We start from the raw sequence: 24,383 nt of genomic DNA on the forward strand, positions 1-24,383 counted from the left end.
TAAATATGTATGTCACGAATAAACCTCTTGAATCTTGAAATCATACTTTCATACATATATGCAGTGAAATGTAATGCAACGCACACGGTGATTACACACAATATGTCCTAGACAGAACAGAGGAGCTACCTAAGAAGCTACCTCTAAATACAGTACATGCATGCAAACTGTGTTTTCTAGGGGTAGAAAACCTCCCAAATTTGAATTTCTGACTTTTCAATACAATTTAAGGCCTTCCGATTTTGCCGAATCGATTCAATACTTTGACTTTTTCCCCCCATAAGTTTTCCCACGGGAATCAATAAAGTCTCAATGACCCGTGGATCCTCTCCTCTCCACTAGCCTTCACTTCACGCCCAAATGAAAGTATCAATGCGTCACTCTACACACTCTACGTCACTCTACATATTAGGTGCATACAATCCTCCAGGTTTTACATTTCAGTCGACAAGGTCCTATATTTGGGATTTTTTTACATGTATTTATTTCTTATGATAGCCGTGAAAAGAAGTGCACAACAGTGTTGGATTTTGCCGCGATACCGTTTGACGGATTTTCTCCTGTGGCGTGTATTTTCATTTTCGTGAATATCCTGCGGGCTGGGCCGAGGTGACATCACCCGTGCTTGGTAATATCTCCCGCCTTCGAAGAGCACTTTCGGGGAAGGTCACTTCGTGGAATTCAATATTTGAGCCGGACCGGGAGGAAATCAAACAGCAACCCTCCAACCTTGGGTGATGCCGGGGAGGAGGCGCCTCCTTTGAAATAGAAGAGGAGGCCAGCGCGGCGGCCAAACGAAACGCTGTTTTGCCTGCGCAGTGAAAACAGATTTTCTGATTTTATTCTTTTTTTTTTTGGAGAGGATGGAGTCTAAGTGTTATTTATAAACCGTCGCTCAGGAGGAAGTGAACGTCCCCGAGAGGATAAACGCAAGCTTTGGAAAAACGATACAGCTCGGAGAGACCGGAGAGGAAGTGAAGAGAGACGAGTCCAGGACCTGAGACAGAGGAGCCACGGCCGGAGGACTGTTTGTACGGGTTGCATGAGAGAGAGAGAGAGAGCGAGAGGGAGAGAAAGGGGGGAGAGTGAAGAGGTAGAGAGATAGAGATGGACAGAGCGGGTGAAGACGGAGAGAGAAAGAGAGAGAGAGAGAGAGAGAGAGAGATCAGAGAGATCAGAGAGGGAGAGAAAGAGAGAGGGAGACAGATGGGGGTACAGGGAGAGACAGAGGGCAGAGTGAAAGAGAGAGTTAGCGAGAGACAGCGATAGAGAGACGGAAATCAGGGAGGAGGGAGGGAAAATGAGGGGGGAGGTGGGGGGGGGGGCGGAGAGGATAGGAGGGAGGGAGATGAGAGAGGGAGAGAGGGGGTCGGAGGAAAGGGGTAAGAGATGGAGTGAGAGAAAGACAGAGGTTCGAGCGAGAGAGAGAGAGACAGGGATGGGAGCAGGAGGGAGGAGGCGGAGAGAGGGAGAGAGATAGAGATGAGCGGGGAAAGACAGAGAGAGCTATAGAACTATAACGGTAGAGCTGATGGAACTATAATGTTAGAGCTGATAGAACTATAACGGTAGAGCTGATGGAACTATAATGTTAGAGCTGATGGAACTATAACGGTAGAGCTGATGGAACTATAATGTTAGAGCTGATGGAACTATAACGGAAGAGCTGATAGAAGTGGTGGGGGCAGGGGGGGTGACCCGCAGAGTGCTCCCGTCACGCACGGGAGCTGATAACTGATGTTTAACTGATGGCCTCCCGTGATGAGCCGACTGTGCTGCCACTCTGCTGTGCACGCACGAAGCAGCTACTTTCACTTTTTTTCCAGGAGCGTCAGACTAAGAATTGATAACACGCTTAGTATTTTACAAATTAGAGTTTTTTAATATTTTATTTACGTTGGCGCTGATACGCTAAAATTAACTAACTTGGTTTTATTCATATTTCATATTGTATACAGGTACTCCTCACTTAACGAACAAGTTCCGCTCCTAGGACCAGGTCGTTAAGCTAATTGGTCGATAAGCGAGGACCCGTGTTATTTCACGGTGAGGGTGCATGGCTGGTATATATAGTGTTTATAGTGTTATAGTGTATATAGTGTTATTGCAGGGTGAGGGTGCATGGCTGGTATACATAGTGTTTATAGTGTATATAGTGTTATTGCGGGGTGAGGGGGCGTGGCTGGTATATATAGTGTTTATAGTGTTATAGTGTATATAGTGTTATTGCAGGGTGAGGGTGCATGGCTGGTATACATAGTGTTTATAGTGTATATAGTGTTATTGCGGGGTGAGGGGGCGTGGCTGGTATATATAGTGTTTATAGTGTTATAGTGTATATAGTGTTATTGCAGGGTGAGGGGGCGTGGCTGGTGTATATATAGTGTTTATAGTGTATATAGTGTTATTTCATGAAGAGGGGGCGTGGCTGGTATATATAGTGTTATAGTGTATATAGTGTTATTGCAGGGTGAAGGGGCGTGGCTGGTATATATAGTGTTTATAATGTTATAGTGTATATAGTGTTATTTAACGGTGAGGGGGGCGTGGTGATTGCAAACGCTAGTGTAGTGAATACAGACAGACTGCGGGAACGAGACTGAGAACGGTGATGAGATGTATACAGTGTATATAGTATATATAGTATATACTGTATAGTGTACATAGAATATATTGTTTTTATAGTATATAAATGGTGATGCGCGAGGAGACGCCGCCGGTATAGTACGCAGCGTAAAACACAGACTGTCAGGGAGCTGGTCGTAAGGCCCAACGGTGGTTAAACAAGTCGTTCAGTGAGGAGTACCTGTATTTCTTTTTATCTAAAAAAAAAAAAAGCAAAAAAAGCAAAACAATGGTGAGGCGGTGGCCAAGTAATATAATCGGTGTATGCATGAACACCCTGTAACACAGATAACCGCGGCAACCCTAGATGGGACTATAATGTTAGAGCTGATAGAACATGCCAGAACCGTGTTTGCGTTTCCTCCATACCACTCCATACCGTACCATTGGAGGCTCTGTAGGACTGCAGGAGGTCGGAGAGGAGGCCCTTCTGGATGGTGGCGCTCCCACTCAGGTTCTCCTTGTCCAGGATTCGCAGGAGGCGGTGGAGCTCCACCAGGATCTGGTCCAGCACTGAAACGAAACGCCAGGCAGATAGAGGGAAGGTTTCAGCTTTCAGGTTTCAGAAAGCGGTGGTTTAGGAGTTACGGACACGATCATAGAGTCCAGCACAACCCTGTTCATCCCCACATCACTTATCAAGACTTAATGGTCAACTGAGCAAGGTTTATTCTCTTTCCCGCCAAACTTTGTAGGCCCGTGTCAAAGTGGTAATCCGCAAAGTTGTTTTGCTACATATTCCCACATTTGACATCCGTCCCATATTTATTCAGCTGGCACTTTATAAGAAACAGCTATTCAGTGTATTTTGGTAATGCACACTCATTCATCGTTGGTGGCGGAGTCATTTCAGAGCCTCTCATCTTAAGAGCAAAGACGACGGTGAACCTGGATGTTGAAAGTGGAATTCTGGCACTTGTAGTGTAATCCACCGAGCACAAAGCACATTATGGACAGAAAATTTAGTGTTCGGTTCATCTCTGACAAGTCAAATGTTTTGATAGAAGTGTAGGATATTGCGATGTTTCTCTGTGATGAATCGTCAAATCAATAATAAGTAAATAACATGTGTTGTTTTTCGGGCTCGCCTTCCTACGGTTTCAGGGCTCGACTGGGGCCGTGGGGCTTTGGGCTTGGAGCGTTCTTGCGGCTGCAGCTCGGAGGCATTATGACACTTTCTTCGCCAAACACAAGGCAGCAATTAAAGTACACACACACACACACACACACACACACACACACACACACACACACACACACACACACACACACACACACACACACACACACACACACACACACACACACACCCTTAAAAATCTTTTTTTTTTTTTAATGGAACAATAATGTGACAGGAAGCAGCTGTGTGTCATAACCGCTGAGTTGTTTCGTCAAGCTCTTATTGTTTGTTTGTTTGTGTTTTTCAAGACGTGTGAGGGCATCCCAGCTCAGGTAAAAGATGGAGTCACGGTACGTGGATTATAATAAGCGTTAAAGACCGGCCTGGGAGGTTGGCACTGCAGGTTTGGAATTGAAACTCCACTTGTAAATAAACTCTGTTTTGCATGCAACAGCACACAAATTCTTTCTATTCCATGCCCCCGACTGCCAAAGACATAAATAAGCAACACAAAATATACACATACAGTATTTGTTTCTGGCAGAGTTTAAATTAACCACGAGGATTAATTCAGGAGCAGAAAGTATATTCATTCATATATTCAGTCAACATAAAACACTTCAGTCTCGAAAACACCGGTTCAGGTCATCGAGCTTCTACGATATTGATTATTGTGCGAATGATCAGTTCCCTTTTCATCTTCCTCCACGTGCCTGTGTATCTTGTTGCCGTAGCAACTGAACTCCGCCACGTAGAGAACATTCTACTTCCATTCCATCCAATCTTCTCTTTCTGCTTCAGTTTGCATTGCGTACGGCTGCCAAGGCCCAGGTGGTGAGAAGATGTTGCTTGGTTTTGGGTACAGTAGGTTCGGAAAAAGAGGAGAAAAAAAAACAAAAAAAAAAAAAAACACAATGGACTCAGCCCAGACATTCCACCATGGAAACAAAACTCAAATCAGCAGAGAGGAGCTCAGCGTTTGCCAAAGAGCGATCCTCCAATCCGTGCTGAGAAACCTGTCGCTCTTTGCCATTTCCTCCGACAGCACTATGCCATCATTTTGTGGACGGTCAATTGCTTCGGTTTGAGGTTTTTAAGTATATGCGTTGTTTGAAATCTTTTTAAAGCTGTAGATCCTTTGGATGGCCACCGCGACCACTCGAAGCGCGTCGCAACCAACGGTCAACTTAATGAGAATCGACTCCTCCCAATTAACTCCTCCCTTTCCGGCAGGTGGAGCCAAGGCAATCAATCAGAAACCACGGACACCGCTCCACCTCATGAGCCACCGCCGCCCCAACATCCTCACAGCTGAAAACTATGCAATCGACTTTTACACAAAGCAAAGGGCTGGATATCGACATACACAACCAGGTTTTGACCAAAACGTACAATTCAACCGGTATTGAAACTTTCGGTGTCAATCAATACCAAATAAAGACCCTGGAGTGGTCAATGTTATTTTGTCAAAATTATTTTTTTCAACTGATGAAGAGGTGTTTTTTTCCAGTACGGCATATGACCTTTGACCCAACACTTCCTACATGCAAAAAGACAAATGGTATCCAAAAAAGTGCGGTTAGGCAACCGGTATCCAAGTCAAGGTAACAATTTAATGTTGTTGTTTTTATATACCCTCATCAGTCACACAACGAGAAAATTTGCACTGTCTCTGCATTTACCCATCCTAGTATCTGGCGTATCTAGGAGCAGTGGGCTGCCATGCAGAGGCGCCCGGGGAGCAGATAGAGGGTCAAGTGCCTTGCTCAAGGACACATCAGCACGCAACCTTCTGCTTACTAGTTGACTCGCTCCACCTCCTGAGCTACTGCGGCCGTAACAACGACAACATTTCGACGATGGGTACGAAAGAATTCATCAAAAATCCTCAAAACATAAAAAATAAAATAAAAAAAAACGATCCTTCCGTGAAACCGGAAGGCAGCCAACGGGTTCAATGACCAAGCAGTTCATCCGTTTTTGCTGCCCCCCCCCCCCTTCCACCCCTGTTTGCTGTCGCCTGTTGGTCTGGGCCTTGTTTTGACAGCCAGACTGGTTCAGTGGAGGGTCAAGGCCATCGCGGGGGGCGGGGGAAGGGGGGCCAGGCCGGGGTCAGCGGGGCCACGGAGTCTGGGTGCAGCCCACACACATCCTTCAGGGGTCGACCCTCTCCACCGTGTGGGGAGCTCTTTGTGCTTCCCGTCGCTATACGAATAGGCCCCACCCCCTCCGCTACACTGGGCCCCAGTGTTTCCAGCACGCCGGGGAACAGAAGGAGGGACGGGACGGAGGGGAAGTAAAGAAGTGGGAGCGACACCGAGGTGGGGCGAGATACCGGTGCCGCTGATAAAAACGCCCCGGACTCCACTTTGAACCGAAGGAAGCTGGAGCGGCTCAAAGACGTCCCGGAGGGCGTCTCGTTCTCTGGAGAAGGTCCCCGCCTTCTGCACGGACAGTCGTTCGGGGCGCACAGACAGAAGTTAAACACCATTACGAAGCATCCGGGACGCTTCCATGTCACGTCGGCAGAAACGGGCGGTGCCATGTTCGGAAAGCACGCGTCCCCCCGTCCGTGTTTTTCCATCCGTCCATTTGGCCGACTCAAAATCCTGGGGTGGAGTTTTACTTTCCGGCTCCGGGTTTACCAACTCCGCAAATGAGGGTCACGTCCTCTTCAACTGAAGAGAAACAGCACAACAAATGGATCTTTTGTTCGATTAGAATACTCGAAATACTGGTTTTTGCGTGTTTTATTTACTGTTACAATTTGACCCTTTGGTGATACAGAACACGAGCCTGTATTACTTAAACTCCCGTTTGAAAAAAAATATCATAAAAATGTTATAAAAACAAATCACCAAACGAGTATGAACCAGTTCAACAGCTTCTTTTTGTTGGAAAGGTCCTTAAAGCTGTCAGAGCCAGACTGAATTAGTATTCCGTTTCAGCTTTAAAGCCGTGAGGAGGCCCCAGAGCTGTATCCCACCCTCCCCAACACATCAAACAGGCCGAGGGGCGAAAGGGGGAGATTTGGTTCCACGCTGTGGAACCACGCCGGCGGCCGGGCCCGGTGGACGCCGTGACGCGAGGCTTCCCCTTCAACGCCTCCTCCGAGAGTCAACTCCCCCTGCCGTCTGGGGACGTTTCACCTGGAGCTCATCACAACCGCCAACACCTAATTACCTTAAGTAATTACTATCAATCTATCCGTGTCGTCAACCAACATCTGTTTTGCCCGCTGAAATATCGCAGCGAGAGTGAGCCGCCACAATTATCGCATCATTGCCAAACATAATCTTTTTGTAAAATTGTTCAATTCCAAAATCATGTTTCCACCCAAATGTCAGGGTTTCATTTTGAGCCAATGTTAGAAATATTACAATGAATTAAATTGGAATATACAGTATGATATATACAGTATATATATGTATATATATTCCAATTTTATTCATTGCAACATTTCTAACATTGCCTCAAAATGAAATCCTGACATTTGGGTGGAAACATGATTTTGGAATCGAACAATTTTACAAAAAGTAAAGCAAATATTTAAAAAAAAAAGGCAATAGCTGGAAGTATTGTTCAGGGCTCGACTGAGGCCTAACAGTATTGTTGCTAGAATGGCTGTGGGTATAAGATATAAATAAAGATGGATACTTTACTACAGTGGTTCTCAAATGGGGGTACTTTGGGGTACTTGGAAAATAAAAAAATATATATTAAAAAATATTGCTTATATATAATGTTTAAAAAACACATAGGACACAAATACAGTACATCAGATGTTCATTTATTTTTTCCTCCCAATGCCAGTGAAGGTGGTACTCAGCTGAAAAAATATCTTCGACACTACTTTTTGACAATTGTCAACCAAAACGTCTGTCGTGACAGCCCTGGAAACAGCACAAGTCCCTTTCCAGATGGATGTGTTGTTTATCTGCCCACCGTTCCGCTGGGTGTGTGTCCAAACATTTCCCCAACTCCTACTCCTCGTGTGTTTGCGGAGATTGACTCTGAGCTGGCCTCTGGGTCCGGGGACCCTGGGAAAGGCAGTCAGCTGACTGGGCGGGGGGGGGGGGGGGGGTGGGGAGGGGGGCGGGGTCCATAGAGGTCCGTCTCCGTGGGATACGGCTTGGACGGACGCCTGCGGAGCGACCGCAGCCTGAGCAGAGAAACCAAACCACTGCTCTGGAAAACCATGAATCAGGATCAGAGTGGGTTTATTCCGCCAGGTGCATTCACATGTACCAGGAATTTGTCGCGGTGAGGATTGGTGGGTTTCTCAACAGACAACTGGCATTTGAAAAAAACCCCAAAAAAAACAACTAAAATAACAAAACAAAATAGAATTTAAAAAAAGGAAAAGTTAAAAAAATATATATATATACACATACACATAAATAGTCAAAAACTACAAAACAGAAATAGACAGATATATGAAAATACAAGAATATAGAAATGTGATTCTATGCGCAGGATTGTACGATCATCGACTCAAATGATTACCATGAGAATATTTGAAATTGAACCAGTGTTGGCAGTCTCTCAGTATCGGATCAATTTAAAATATCATGATGCCAATCACTGGTGTAGACTGCCAAGGGTCAAAGAATTTGGCTTATGTTAAAAAAATAAAAATAAATAAATAAAAACTCCCTCTAAATGCTGCACAGACTGTGTTCATCACTGATTTTTGATTCTATTTGTTGTTTAATTTATTTCCTATTTAGTCCAAATTTGATAAAAGTCTTCCATGTTTATGAAATGGGTTAGTTTGCATCGCCCGACATCACCTTATTGCTGTGTTTTAGCAAATAGCCACTTCATGGAATTGAAAGTGGTCATTTTTATGAAATTGGTATTATGGCACAAAATTAAGATCCAGTGAGTGAAAGTGAGGTTTCTATAGGATACAGTGGAAAAAGGGGCAAATATATATATATGTATATATATATATATTTTTTTTTTCTTCAATAGCTGCAGTAGAACCTAGTAGATAGTTTGTTTCCAGGAGGGTTTTACTGCACGTTTTACTCTGCATGTGGAAAGTCCAAAGTATCATGAGAAATGTGCACTTCTAGTCACGAAAAACACGATATATCGGCGATTATTTGACTTTTTTGACCACATCAGGATCGGCAGTTATGCCGCCGATGTGTTCTGATTTTAGTAGTATAAAAGTATATAAAAGTAAGTATAAAAAACAAAAAAAAAACATTGATTATTTATTCTGTACTTATCTGTTTTACACTACTTTTAGGTTTCTCACCAAACTAAGCTCAGAAGTCTGACTAGGCATCATAAATCCCTCCTTGCTTGTTCACGCTCACGTTTACACACGGAGAAGCCATGCTGCGTTCATGGGAAACTGAGAAAAAATATATTTTTCGGAAGTGATGATGCATTCACCGGAACTGGGGGAGAAAAATACAACATTTTAAATTTTTTTATCTATCAAAGCATTCTCTGCGTGTTTTTTTTCATCTATTTGTTTGCTTGTAGGTTAAATGTTCTAAAATATAGAAACTTAAATAAAGTGTAACTTTTTAATAATACAATTCTGCAATTTTCGACAAGATACCGGTCACAACATCTGTAATCAGTGGGCCGGGACTCTCCAAAATCAGGCTCGGTCGGGCTCTAGGCACGGCCCCAAATATAACACTGTTTGCTTTGATGTGGTGAGGCTGACCGCAGCGAGTGACGATCTAATGAGATAAACTTTGATTTAATTTGACTGAACAAGTACCATGGTTTGACCCGTGGGACATTCACGTTATGGAGGTCATAACGGTTGGCGTTACACAACAAAAGCACAACGTCGGAAATCAGCACTCCTCAAATCATCCAAATAGAAAAAGTGGACATACACACCCCCCCCCCAGGGTCCACTCAAAATGGACCTGCGACCACAATCTTTGGACAGACTCAACAGTTGAGAACCACTGTGAAATAAACAATCAAGGCTTCTACTCCCTTGTTCATTACATCTACACGGATAAATCGCTTGAGTATTGGTTGTAAAGGTTAATAATTTTTGAAAGCACCAATGGTCATTCATCAAATATGACTGCATGGGGATCAAGGTATTCAGCCGAAGCTTTACACATTCATTTGCACTGAGGATGACTGACGCAGGTGTGGCTGTCCAAGTACGCCAATCCACTGGAGACACACATTTGTTCTGGAAAAGACCAAAATGTGCACTTTGCAAAAGACTCAACTCGAGTTGTCGTGACTCGACGGCAACAACGGCGGCGGTGTCGTCTTGTCACCATCTCAGATGAATAAAAAGGAATGAATGAAGGAGGATTGCGATGAGCAGGATTCTAGTGGGAGATGTCCCTCAAATGAGGATGTAAAGAGAGCGTTGCCAGTACACTCAATGCAAAGTGTATTCACAACCACACAGTGAGGACGTCAAGCAGGAAACAAAGTTCAGCTCTCGGTTGAACTCTCGGTTGCTCTCATGGATTCCTCCCGTTGTCGGCCCAGTCTCAAACCGAAGAGTTTAATCCATTAAAAAAAAATAAAAATGAACTGCAATGTAAGGTGAGACAGTCTTTCCAGATAGCCACAGACGAATATAGTGGGGCAAAAAGTGGAAAGTCTCTGACATACTGTACATGCTCAATTTTACAAGATTTGGCTGCTTCTCATTTGTTATCTAGAGAGGTTGGATATTATTAGAGGTCCCTCCCCGAAATCATCACTTCAGCCATAATCATGCAGCCCAACTTCAGAATGATAACCGCCGTTAGTTGCGTCGTAGGAAACCCACCCACAGCCGCCAGTCATAGAATTACAATGGAACCCGGCGGAAGGTATGAACATCTGCAGTCACAAAGCACACGGCAACAGAGGGGCAAAGCACACCCCAACATTGAACTTTAACGAAGGGCCGACTACCGTGGACCCCGGTGCTCCAGCGGGTTATCTCCCAAATAGGAGCCTTTCTGTGTGGAGTTTGCATGTTCTCCCCGTGCTCACATGGGGTTTCCTCCACCTCACGTCAGTAAGGACCCCCCTCAAAAACATGCACCCATCATCGTCTGACCAGCGATGGACAATTATCACCTGGTCCCCGGGCGCGTCCACGTATGCTGCCCACTGCTCCTGGCTGTGCCCCCGGAGGAAGGACAAGCCAGGATGGGTCAAAAGCAGAGGATCCATTTCACCGGCCACCATCAAAAGCATGTGCATGTGTGTGTGTGTGCAAGCATGTGTTGTAGTGTGGTGTGTTGCGTGACTAATAAAGACTGTTTCTTCTTTCTTCTTCTTCCTCCCCACACACAGGGTTGCTGCCTGCAGCTACATTTGCAGTTATATTTCGCTGCTATCGATTAGATATTGTTTGAATTTTTATTATTTACCTCTGAATTTTTCGGGCTAAAACCGTCTGGAACAGAGCAACGGCAGAAGCAACAGATACGGTTGAGGTGTGGTTAGAACTGGTACGTCGCAAACGTGTCGTGGTTCAAGTTTCATCCAAATCGATCCACATACGGAGCAGGAATTAAGTGGAAAAAAAACGACGAAATATGGCCCAAAGTAGCGACCGAAAACTAATGGAACGAGAAGAGATTTAGAATCAGACGCTTTGTGATGTCATCATACTACGTACTATAAATGTGCAGATTATGGTTCTTAACGTCCATTCGAGTCGTGCGCGGTAGGTGGTGTGGAGTCCATCGCTCTGTAGTGGGTATGAGCCAATGTTATATAAGACCATGGTTCGTCTCTGGGTGCTCGTAAAAGTCGAAGGATTGTAACTCGTGCTGCATTTCAGAGAACCCGGAGAACTGTTATACTTATCTAACACGACTAAACTGGACCCCACGTACTGCTGCCTCTCAGCTATATTCATCACCGTCATCATCCGGTGTACATTGTCCCCTCTTTGTCTTTCACCGTATCTGTTTATTTTATTTATACAGCAGCTCGGATGTGTGTGTGTGTGTATCTGTGTGTTTTTGTGTGCTGCAGTTGTATTTATTTTTGGATTTCAGGTTTTTTGGGTCATTCCATCGTGTCCTGTATCCTAAAAACCTGCAGCTTCAATACAATTCACTTGACAAAAATTGCAAAGTCCACTGAAGGCCCCTGAAGTAAAGCCCAAACAGCTCTTAAAAAAAGGTATACACATGCAGGAGCTGAGTAAAAGTACTCAGTTACTTTCCCCGGCAGCTCCCGGTCCGGCTGCACGTTGGCAGAGATGAACGCAACATTCCATCCCATTAGAGGAATCAGGCAGGCACGGCCGCTCATTTCAAATCGTATTCCCGGTTTACTGCCGTCACTGTTGCTGAAACAGTTCTCTTGCCTCCACGGGGCAAGGCTCACAACCTGGCAAAATCTGGTTTCGATTTAATATTTTCTTGTTTTTTTCTTTCCCCCCCAAGTGTATGCTCCGCCGTTCATCATGTTTGCTACTGGCGAGAAAAGATAAATAAATAGATAAATAAAAAAGATAAACAGCATTCTTGACCTCTGTGTGTCAGTGAAGTGTTTAAATGTGATATTGTGCTGCTATTCTGACTACTGTGGGCAGATCTGTGTGTGCAGACAAACCACTGACTGTCACCGGAAAGCCAAAATTATATTCAATTTTATATTCATGTATTGGCATCCGCAGTAGCAGAAGTGCTGCAAAACACGGAGTTAGATTCTAGCGTCTGGGGCTCTGTCAGAGGGACATCAGGAAATTGTGATACTTGGAGGATTTAGTGACGATGAAGAACAAAGAAATGATAAATATACGTCACTTTTCAAGTATCACTTCAATAAAAGCTTAAAAACGTACACCAAATTGGAGCTAAAATGTAAAATCGACGGTGTTGGGGCGCTACACAGAAAAACTCAAATTGGCTCAAAAATGTGAGAATACCAGAGGTGGTCTCCCAGTGCCGGGCTGTAAAACCTTATCTGTGACTGTGGCATTCCTTCCTCCCTCCTCCATTCCCTTTTCTCATCCCGCCAGGTTCCTCTCCGCTTAGTCCTTTTTTTTTCTTTTTTTCCCTGAATCTGCTTCTCCTCCTCAAAACTCCCTTTCTTTCAAGCATTTGCCCGAATAACACCCCGATTCCAAAAAGTGTCTTGCGTGCTGCCCTCGCGCACGTCTGTGAGACTTTGATCCCAGGCGCCAGAGTCGAACAGATGGACAAAATTGAGAGAGGAAAGAAAAAAGAAAAAAAGAAACAATGAAGTTTGGATGAAAGGATCCATTCTAAATACTGTGTAAATATCATGATGCAATAGATGCAGCTTCAGAGTAAAAAGCCCGGCCCGGCGCGTGTTCAGCTTTGGGCTTTCTGCTCTGAGGTCTGCTCAGGACACTTCCTCTTCCCTCTGAATCACCGGCGTATTTTGGGACGTGGTTCAGATGTTGGAAATAGTCGTGGATTTACTCAGAAGGACCTTTTTCAAGCCCAACTGGTGCATGATACACTGCTGGAGCGGTTATATAACAGCTGTCTGTCTGTCTGTCTGTCCGTCCGTCCACTTCCCCATTAATCTACCCTTCCATGCGACTGTACCACTTACAAAGGCATTAATACCATCGATTTAACCCCTAATTAATCCCTGCGATGGTTTCCCTGCAGCGGTGGTTCTCAACGTGGGGTCCAGGGAGCCCCCCAGGGGTCTTTTAAAAGGTTCCAGGGGGTCCCCAGCGGGGTTGGTTAATAGTTAAACTTCACCGCTACTTCAGACACTATTTATAAGGATACAAATCTTGGGTGTGGGGGGGTCCGTGGCCCAATGCGTGTCAAATTGAGGGTCCTTGAGAAGGAAAAGGGTTGAGAACCACCGCTCTACAGGTTCCTTTTCTTCTTTTCGAGAGGCCCATTTGTCTTCCAGATGGAGAGAAGACAAGCGGCGGACTCGTCTCCCTGGAGGAGAGCCACATTTCGTCTCGACTCCCGGCAGATTGTGCATCACAAGAGCAACGGCAAGGGGCAAAAGCCCAAGCAATCAGCCGTCTCCTCCTCCCTTCCTTCCCTTCCTTGCCTCACTCAGTGCCCCCCCCCAAAAAAATCATGACAAAACATGTTTTGGTGTTTTAGAGCCAAGTGTGCCAGATACATCGGCTCCGGTGCCAAGTGAGAGGCGAGCTCAAACCTCGACACACCCACCCACGCAGGCTCCCAGGCGACCGGTTGACCACTAATCAGGTATTTCCCTGTTCCACCGTGCGCAGACTGCAGACGCTGCACGGCCGAGACCCAAACAAGGTTTCTGAGAAACAAAGCCACCGGTCCTCCGACCGGGACTTCCTTGGAAATGTCAAACGGCGAAGCTCCTTTCCAGTGCCGTCACGGAGATGAAGGGCCACGTGAATAAACACGACTCGAACGTAATTCCCTTGTTCTCGAAGATAGGGGTTCGACAAATGATGAAGTGGGGACAGATATTAACGTCAATAAATAACCGCCGCGCTGCAAGATTTGTGTTTATTCTTTTCTTTTCCCGCGGCGTTTCCTGTTTGGCTCGCTCGGTTGCCAGATCCGTCTCGTCGCACTTAAAAAGGACGTCTCCGATTTTTCAAACGCTTTTGCAACCGTACATCACCGGGCGCCGCTTGAAACCGAGTGACTTCGATCCCTCTGCAAGCTGAGGCAGCACGGTCAAATGATGTTTATGGCGTCTGCAAAGAACAAAATAATTGTTTGTTTTTCAAATATGTATTGAAACGGCTTCCTGTTAAAGGTGGCCGTCAGGAGCCTTACGCAGGCAGGCCACAGTTCCATTCCAAGTATGAGGGGAAAAAAGTTGACATGCTAGGCTTACGGGTGGTACCGTGTATACATGGTTATGTTTTTGTTTTTTGTTTAATGGATAAAAAAAACCCAAATGCACCAAACGGAACTAACACCTAAACGAAGAGAGCGTTTCTGCATCAAAACTGCGACCCGTGATAATGACTGTGTTGATTTTAGGATCGGGATCATGCGCTGAGTAAATAAAAAAAAAAGAAAAAGAGGAAGTTAAAGAATATTCATGCGTTTGCTTTATCTTCATATCGATAATGCCTAAGTCGCCAACAAATTCATTCCACCGGCGGACTGAATAATACAGGACGCCAAAAGTAATCTCAGTCTGCCACAGTGGGAAAGCCCAGTAGACGTAACAATATACCCAATTTGAAGACAGAGATGGATTTGCTTTAAGAGAAAACACGGACAATTACTCCCATCTAAAAATAATAATCCCTAATGGTTGTAAATGACAGTAATTGCACAGTTTAAAAACGACAGACTGTTAAATTGTTCCAAAGCGTTCAACTGCGTATTGTGTTGTTGAGAGTACATAAGAGGAATGAAGATAATTAAATGTCATTGGAAATGCCTTGCTTACATAAATATTGCACAAGAGAATCCCGGCTATCCACTCATTCCAATTTACCAGTGTGTGTATGTGTGCGTGTGTGCACATGCGCGTGTGCGTGCATGTGTGCACGTGTGTGTGCGTGTGTGTGTGTGCGTGTCATCATGGCACGTTCCCAGTTGCAACAGACTAAGTTGGGTCACGCACAAAACTGAGTATTTTGCGTCGATATTTAAGCGTCATCGTGACGACACGTTGCTTGGAACATTGGCCAACATTTACCATTGGCCAACAACACGCTCATTGAAATTACCCTTTTGGAATAATAAAATAATAAAAAAACTGCCTTGTTAAAGCAATGACTGTAGAGGACCATACGATGTCAGATGTTAATTAACGAGGAGGGAAGAGACGGTATGAATCATAAACACAGTAAGGGAGCCATCTTGATCAACACATAATATTGCTGATGCTGCGTGTCCTCCTCACTTCTCCAAATCAACCAGTCAACCGTTCCATCCCTGTGTGTCCAGTACGGGCTGCATGCGAACTGTGTTATCTCAATGCATGGCTGCGGATGGGATCAGCTAGCCTACAAGCTATCTAGGACAGATTGGGGTGTGCAGACACAGATTAGAGTAAATAACACTTGTCATCTGGACTAATGGAAATGGCCTCGAAACGGTCTCAGATTTGACCGAGTCTTTGTTTAAAATTCAGATTTCCAGAAGGACGATTACAGCTGATGTAGGCCTAACTGAAGCCTAAATTAAACCTTTGGATTAACGGGTGTGGCCCCCAGGTCGGCCTGGACAATAGAGGAAATGGATGATCTGGAGTAAGACCATCATCACCTTAGTCCAGGACTTCCTAGTCTAGAACTCGTTCGTCTCAAATTAAGCATCTTTCAATCGATTCATTTAAGTAGGATGATCTTAGTCCTGATTTTGAACCCCGTCTGCGAAACCGTCCCTTAACCATTGATCCATCCGCGATAATAAGCTGTGACGCGCTGCTTCCAGGTGAGTTGTGGCTTGCCAGGTATGAACTGCGACGCCTCACGCTGAAACGTCTGGCAACCCCAAAGCATGGACAGGCTGGGTTTCACAGGCGGATCACAAGTGACAATCAGGCAGCCGGAGGATGGATAACGGCGACGGATACAGAGGTGAATACTTCCTGTCCACCCCACCCGCTCCCCTACCCTGTCCCTGTTTACTGTTTAGGTTCATTTTCTTTGTCCGAGGCTAATCCACACCGCGTTCCAAATTATTATGCAAATGATATTTTTCTCTGATTTTCCTAAATAGTCGATGCAAATGACAGTCAGTATAATTTTCAAGTCATCAACGGTTAGGGTATAATTCAAATGTTATTGAACAAACCTCTCAATGATAACAAATATTTCATATATTTAATTTTCAAAAATAAAAAACTCAAAATGCACTGGTCCAAATTATTATGCACAAGAGAGTTTCAAAACATTTTATAGGTTGTAAAGAACTGAAAATGGTCATTTGTTGAATTTGCAGCATTAGGAGGTCATATTTACTGAAATCAAAAGCTGTTTCAACATCTTATCAGGCCAAGTTACATGGTAACATAGGAGTCTTCTTTGATATCACCTTCACAACTCTTGCCTCCATTGAACTTGTGAGTTTTTGGAGAGTTTCTGCTTGAATTTCTTTGCAGGACGTCAGAATAGCCTCCCAGAGCTGCTGCTTTGATGCAAACTGCCTCCCACCCTCATAGATCTTTTGCTTGAGGATGCTCCCAAGGTTCTCAATAGGGTTGAGGTCAGGGGAGGATGGGGGCCACACCATGAGTTTCTCTCCTTTTATGCCCATAGCAGCGAGTGACACAGAGGTATTCTTTGCAGAATGAGATGGTGCATTGTCATGCATGAAGATGATTTTGCTACAGAAGGCACGGTTCTTCTTTTTGTACCATGGAAGAAAGTGGTCAGTCAGAAATATTTTAAACATTAAAAAAATACTTTGCCGAGGTCATTTTCACACCTTCAGGGACCCTAAAGGGGCCCACCAGCTCTCTCCCCATGATTCCGGCCCAAAACATGACTCTGCCACCTCCTTGCTGACGTCACAGCCTTGTTGGGACATGGTGGCCATCCACCAACCATCCACTACTCCATCCATCTGCACCATCCAGGGTTGCACGGTACTCATCAGTAAACAAGACTGTTTGAAAATGTCTTCATGTATTTTTGGGCCCACTGCAACCGTTTCTGTTTGTCAGCATTGGTTAGGGGGGGGCCCAATAGTAGGTATATGCAAAACTGCAAGCCTCTGGAGGATCCTACACCTTGAGGTTCACAGGACTCCAGAGGCACCAGCAGCTTCAAATACCTGTTTGCTGCTTTGTAATGGCATTTTAACAGCTGCTCTCTGAATCCCATGAATTTGTTTGGCAGAAACCTTCCTCATTATGCCTTTATCTGCACCAACCCGTCTGTGCTCTGAATCAGCCACAAATCTCTTTACAGTACAGTGATCACACTTTATTTTTCGTGAAATATCTAATGTTTTCATACCTTGTCCAAGGCATTGCACTATTTGAGGCTTTTTGGCAGCAGAGATCCTTTTTCTTTCCAATATATATATATAAACTAATTATCACAGGTGTCTGAGATTGATTTCAGTCATCCCAAGAGCCCTGAGACACAATACCATCCATGAGTTTAATTGAAAAACAAAAAATGTAATGTTTAGGACACTTAAATCCAATTTGCATAATAATTTGGAATGCAGTGTAATTATATCAAATACATTTTGAGGGAAGGAGAAAGATAAAAAGAGGGAGGCAGAAAGTTGGACGCTCACAGATAAAAGCTATAATTAATTTCAAACACAAACGCCGCGGTACATTTTAAGATTAGTCGTTGATTTTATCCTCTTCCCTGCCGTCAGCCGAGCAGCCACTTGTCCTCCCCATTCTACTTCTCCTGAGGAGCCGCCGTGTTGTTGTTTCAACTGTCAATCTCCCCCCCCTCTCGACCGCAGCTTTCGCTTGATCAAAGGCCACTCTCTGTATTCTCTTCCTCTCTCCCTCCTTGCGTTTGGCTTTTCCTTAACTCCGCGCACGGCGTCCCTGGAGACGGCGGCAGAGTGCCGATGAGAACTCAAACCCCGCGCGGCTTCACTTTTTACTTTTGTTTGATGTCAATACTCATGGCCGCCTTATGGACCCTTTAGCCGCCCGGGGAGGGGACTGAAATCACACTGTGACGAGAAATAACGTCAGGAAAAATAATACTTCGCCGGCTTCTCGGGGAGCTGCAGATTGAAAACAGCCCAAAAACTTGATCGGGACCAGCGTGAATGCGAGAAGCGAGGCGTCGTAATTGATGAAAAAGAAATAGAAAACACGCTTTTTTTCTGCTCCGACACAAGCAGCATTTCCAAGCCTCCATGAGGGTTCTGCTGACTCCACCCAACGTGACGTCAACATTTTGGCTTCACCACGTTCATGCTTTCAGATCAATTATAACCCCAAAGGACCGGCAAATAAAGTTGCGAGTTGCATGAGGGTCATACAACTTCACACGCAGGACTTTATCACCGCATGGAGGATAGTGGTAAGGGTTATCCTTTCAGACCTGTATTGAGTGCATTTCTCGCAAACATAAATCTAATTTGCCAGCGATTATGCCTTTAATCTATTGCTTGCCAATGTTATCAGCTGGTCATAGTCATGGCAACGTAGGTCGTAATAAGATGATCGCATCACAATCATGTGACAGGATATCAGCATTTTGATCAAAGCAAAAGAAAGCAAAGAGATCAAAGTTTCACGACATTTTTCAGGCGATTGAAAAGACCAAAAGGTAGGAGAAGGGGGGAAAAAAAAAAAAAAAAAAAAAAAAGACCAGTTTTAAACTTTTTACTGCAAATGTACAATGAGAAAAAGATGAAGGATGCGCCGCAATACAGTATCGTATCGCAAAACATAAAGAATCACGATATTATCGAATCGGGAGCGAAGAATCGTGATGATATTGTTTTGTGAGATCCCTGGCCACTCCCACTCCTCGGTGATACGCAGCAAAACTCTGGTGAAATCTCTCTCCCTCTCTCTCTGCAGATTCAGCACTCTCACCAAAAAGCACAATAAACACAACGGCCATTCATCAACATCTGTGCCCGTCCGCACTTCCGTTCTCGTCAACTTGCCCGATGTCACCTTTCATGTTCCACGCTCTTTTCCAAAAAGAAAAAAAAAAGCTCAAGGTGTTCTCACTCAAAATATGGAGGGTAAAATCGCTGGGTGATATCCGAGAATTAATTTCATCAACAACACGACGACAACGGCGGGGAAACCTGGCCGAGTCGGTTATTCCCAAGGACAAATTTGAAGGACGTACATTCAAAGGATGTTGTTCAGTTCTTGGTCGTGCAGGAAGATGGAAGCTTGGATTCAGAACGAAAACAAGACATTTTTCATCGACAGCAGAAGACGAGTAGTTCACATGTTGAACACACAGATTGGTCGGAGCATTTACACATGCACCCCACCCGAAACTGCACATTTAAAAGATAAGTCTGGATCCCACGTAGAAGCAATGCAAAACCATCACCGTCTTCATTGTGCACAGTTTGCTTCAATGTTCACTGTGACATAATGTACATGCCCACCCCCACCCGGGAGAATACACACAACTCTGCAACCCACCCACCCCCGACCCCCCCACAAATTCTGAACCATTGAAACAGATGATTCAGTGATGCAGCTCCCACTCCTCCTCCACACAGAACTCCCTCCATCTCTCCTCCTCCTCCTCATAACCAAAAACAATACTCCCACATTCTGAAACAGCTTCACATATTGTCAACAGAGTAGTCTGAGTGCGTGTGTGTGTGTGTGTGTGTGTGTCCCAGTGTTGTTGTAAAGTCACTTAAAACCCAAGCCCGCGTCTAGAATCTGGCCCTGGCAAGTCCGATTACAAGGCAGTTTACTTCGGGTCCAAATCCTAAGACCGAGCACAGGCCTTGAAGTCCCAGTTCGAGTCCAAAATCCCCTTTTCAAACAACCCATCCCAGGTTGGTACTTATTGTAGGTTCATGTCCTGAGCTGGCAACATATACTGTAGGGAATAAATCGATAATTGTAAAACTCCTGGTTGTGCCTGCATTCTCCAGAACAATTTCACACGCCACATCCCTGCCACTGAGGCTCTTAGATTCTGCTATTTACTGCAGGGGATTTCTATTCGCCAGCACAGTACCTGAGTGCAAACACAAATCAAATATGAACTCATTTCATTGCTCATTATCAATTCATGAAATTTGCACAGAATGTTAGAAAGTCCAAGTTAAAACCCACGTGAAACTGCTTCACAGACAGTCAGGTCCAAGTCAAGTCCTGGACGAGCCCGGTTCGGTTGTCGTGAACCCTATCACTGTATCTGCGAGCGCAGGCTGTCCTTATCCCCCATGAAGCATTCTCATGAAGACGGACAGTTTTCGAAAATGGAGAACTGGAATCGAAAGGAAAAACCCAACCAGCAAAAATGCTATCTCAAGGACGGCAGACTGTTGGCATCACGCATCTTATCCGCCCTGTTTAGGAAGAAGTCAGAGTCCACCCGTGTTTTACCCAAACACAATGCTCGATTAGTGTACACACACTGTTTTGTTTTGCCCAAACTCTGCCAGTGTACATTTACCTTGAAACATGAGAAGGGGTTGAACGCTTTCAATGGACTATCACTTAAAAAGGGATTGAGGGATGGCTTTAGGAACAATAGCAGTAAATCCTGAGGAACATGCTTGAGTGTACTCGGTCGTCCGACCTCCTGGAGCTACCAAGTCAGTTAAACCAAAACACTAATTGGACAACCTACTATCAACTGAATACCTACCTGCACACTGACCATAACTTGATTAAACTGAAGGAAAAGGCTGCGTTTCTTTTTCAAAACCATACAGATTCTTGACATCCAGCCATGGGGGCATCCTGGGGACTCAGTTGGATAAGCGCGTGTGCCCTATTGGAAACACGCCCGCAGCGGCCCCGGGTTCCAGTCCAGCCTGCGGTCACTTGCTGTGTCTCTCTCGCTCTCGCTCTACCCCACATTTCCGGTCTCTCTACTGTTCTCTGCCCAAATTGACAGCCAGCCGTTACCAGCGCAAACATCCACTCCCCCCATCGACTTCTTCCAGCGTTTACTGGTGGATTCCGAGGCGTCCCCATGTCTGATTCCCTCCAGCAGCACCTGGGTCTGTCAGGCTCCTCACCCTGTCTCTCAGCCATGGGGGCTCCTCACCCTGTCTGTCAGGCTCCTCACCCTGTCTCTCTGTCAGGCTCCTCACCCTGTCGCTCAGCCATGTGGGCTCCTCACCCTGTCCCTCAGCCTCCTCACCCTGCCTAAGGCTCAGCCAAGCAATCCTCCTAAGGAACCTCATTTCCGTATCCAGGACCTTACTCCATGACTGCAGATGCTGCACCATCCTTCAGTCAACCTCACACTCGATCTTAACCTCACTTATGAATGCGACCCTGGGATACCAAAACTCCTCCGCTTGGGTCAGCCGCTCTCTCCCCACTCAGGGGTGGGTGGAATGAGTAATAAATGGAAATGAAGGTTCAACATCTCTGAAGTATTCCTTTAACATTGACAACGCAACACGATCAGCGTGAGCGGCAGACAGACTGGGCTGGGCTTCAGCTTCTGGCCCGCCTCTGGGTTCGAGGCGTGTGAAAATGAGAAGGAAAACAATTGGGAGCAGCTGCCGACAAATAAAAGCTAACAAGCACGGCCGCCCCAGAGTCACCCACATAAAAGCTCCCTGCTTAGTCATTAACCCACAGATAACTTGCCTGGAGTGCTGCGGAGTACGTCCGGCAGTGTGTGTGTGTGTGTGTGTGTGTGTGTGTGTGTCGCTGATGGACAGACCACCACATTAAACACGCCTGTTGTAACCGCTGGCAGTAAAGCAGAGAAATGCTCAACATGACGTGCAGATTTATATCGATTATGTGCTTGGTGGAGACTAATGAAGTGTAACATGTTGGACATGTTCACAAAATTTGATTTGTGCTTAAATGGTCTGAGTCGGCATGTTTGCGAGCGGGCGAAAGAGGAGGGAAGAGAGGAGGGAGACAAAGATCATGCCTAAATTCGTAACCCCCTTCTCCCCCAACCTCCTATCGGTAGAACACCGGCGAACCTAAAAACAATACTGCTCTGTAATCCAGCTCCTGCCTCCAATCAGCAGCCGGGGCTGTTTGATGTGTTCAGACGGAACCGGGGCCCAGAGGGCACCGAGGGCCCCGGCACGCCACCACGCAGGAAGACTGTCTCTCTTTTCATCATTTTTATGGCCTCGTCCGGCTTCCTGAATTACCAGCCCAGCGCTCGCTCCCCGCCGACACGGTGCACCTCCTAGCCGGCTGACTGACACACACACACACACACACACACACACACACACACACACACACACACACACACACACACACACACACACACACACACACACACACACACACACACACACACACACACCCCTTACACTGTACACACACCTCTCCGGGGCCTCAGACACACTCAATAGAGTCTGCTGCTTGAGCTTGACCCGATCAGTATGTTGTCTTTCATTTGGCTATTATCATGGTTACTTCTCGGGATTATCATCGATTGCTTTTTATATGTCAGAAATAAAATCCAAATTTATTGATCCCTCAGTATTTTTAATTGTGACACCGGCTCCTGGACCCAAGTCTGCATCGTCTTTGACGCCTGCAAGTTGTATTTACTGCATTTCTTATGACATGGCTTTAAAGTTGCTTCTCAGTTTATAAACCGTAACGTGTTGGTCTTCCGCCACAGTCATTGCATGATCACCCAATCATACGTTTCCATCCAAATTTAAAAAGAAATCTCGAGCCCAAGTTAGAAATCGACGCAATAAATAGAGCGGGGTTATAATTTATTAATGAGGTGCATTTCCATCAGTCAGGTCCAAGATGGGGTCCAGGCCCGAGTTGGTCTGAAATAAAACTTGGAAAGGCCTTTAAACTATACTGGTGTGATGATCACTGCACTATCCCTAGAGTTCAGACTCAGAACAGATGCTGTTCTGCTTTAATTGAAAAAAATAGACATCTAATTCAAGTCATGCGATTCGTTATGATACGGTTGAGTTGGCGGATTAAAACATACAGTATCTTTATTAATCGTTAGCCTTGACAGGAAGCATTCCACCTCGTCTTTTACTACTTTTTTCCATTGATAGATCCCGCAAACCAGGAGAAAATGAAGACTAATTGCCTAATTTGCTCTTTTTCACACAGTTTAACCACCAATTGCACACACGGTTCTTTATTTTGACTTTATACAAGTGATGTTTCACCTTTCCGTCATTAACAAAAGTAGAACCTTCTATGTTGGTATGAAAAACTAAGACAGAGTTGGACCCGACCCATTCAGCCACCGGGACCAGAGGCACCACGGCGTTTCACAACGTTTCCCAACCCTTCAAACCCAGAGGGAAATCTTTTCTACGCTGTGAAGATGGAGCACGGGGTTCAGGGCCTCGGCGTCGCAACGTCTTTGTCCGTCTGGCGCAACATCTCGGAGCGCCGCCATTCACCTCCGAACGAGTCCAAAACCCGCTGAGCTGAAGTTAAATACCGCCAATAATGGAACTGTAAATAATGGAGAAAATTTGCTCTCTTTTTTTCCCCAAATGGTTTTACTGCAGCATAACTGGTGCTTTTCAAAAGAGAAAAAAAAAAAAAAAGCCTAATTTTCCACCTTGGACAAAATAAAAAAACAAAAATTAAAAAAACGAGCAATAAGTGGGTCCTGTACCTACACAAGCTGCACTGTGTGGCCAGTACAGTGCACAAAGCAGGAGGGAGCAGATAATATGAAACCTGTGGCACACAATTAGTGAGACTCCTTCCTCAGCCATGTCAAAATGATAGGGGCCTGACCAGCACCTGACCCAACCCCACATGGCATTCACAATCCCGGTGTCACCGTGGAGACATAAACACCATCAGATATTTTCGGTTTTATTAACCTCCACAGTGCATTCCAACGTCCAAGGTCAAATGTTTTGGGTTTATTATAATCGCCCACAAATGTGGTAGTTATCCGGTTATGGCAATAAAAGCAGTTTGGTGCTTGGGAGTGTTGCTGAAGGGAGAGGCCATCCATTCTTCCATCTGTCCTTCTATCCAAACATCAATCATTCCATCATCCATCCCCCTTATTCCATCTTCCCATCCCTTCATCATCTACCATCCCCTTCATTATTCCTTTCATCCATCATCCATCCTTCCATCA

The 24,383-nt window shown here is 45.2% G+C and overlaps 1 protein-coding gene across 1 annotated transcript in view; it reads right to left on the reverse strand.

Annotated features, from left to right (window-relative positions):
- afap1l2 (actin filament associated protein 1-like 2) overlaps window positions 1–24,383 on the reverse strand; it is a 59,868-nt gene that overhangs the window by 30,288 nt on the left and 5,197 nt on the right. Inside the window, exon 2 of the mRNA XM_080021751.1 lies at window positions 3,010–3,138. Coding sequence (XP_079877877.1) covers window positions 3,010–3,138 — 129 coding nt within the window. The remainder of the gene's footprint in view (window positions 1–3,009; window positions 3,139–24,383) is intronic.

Source organism: Zeus faber, assembly GCF_960531495.2.
Source record: "Zeus faber genome assembly, chromosome: 20".
Classification (NCBI taxonomy): Eukaryota; Metazoa; Chordata; class Actinopteri; order Zeiformes; family Zeidae; genus Zeus; species Zeus faber.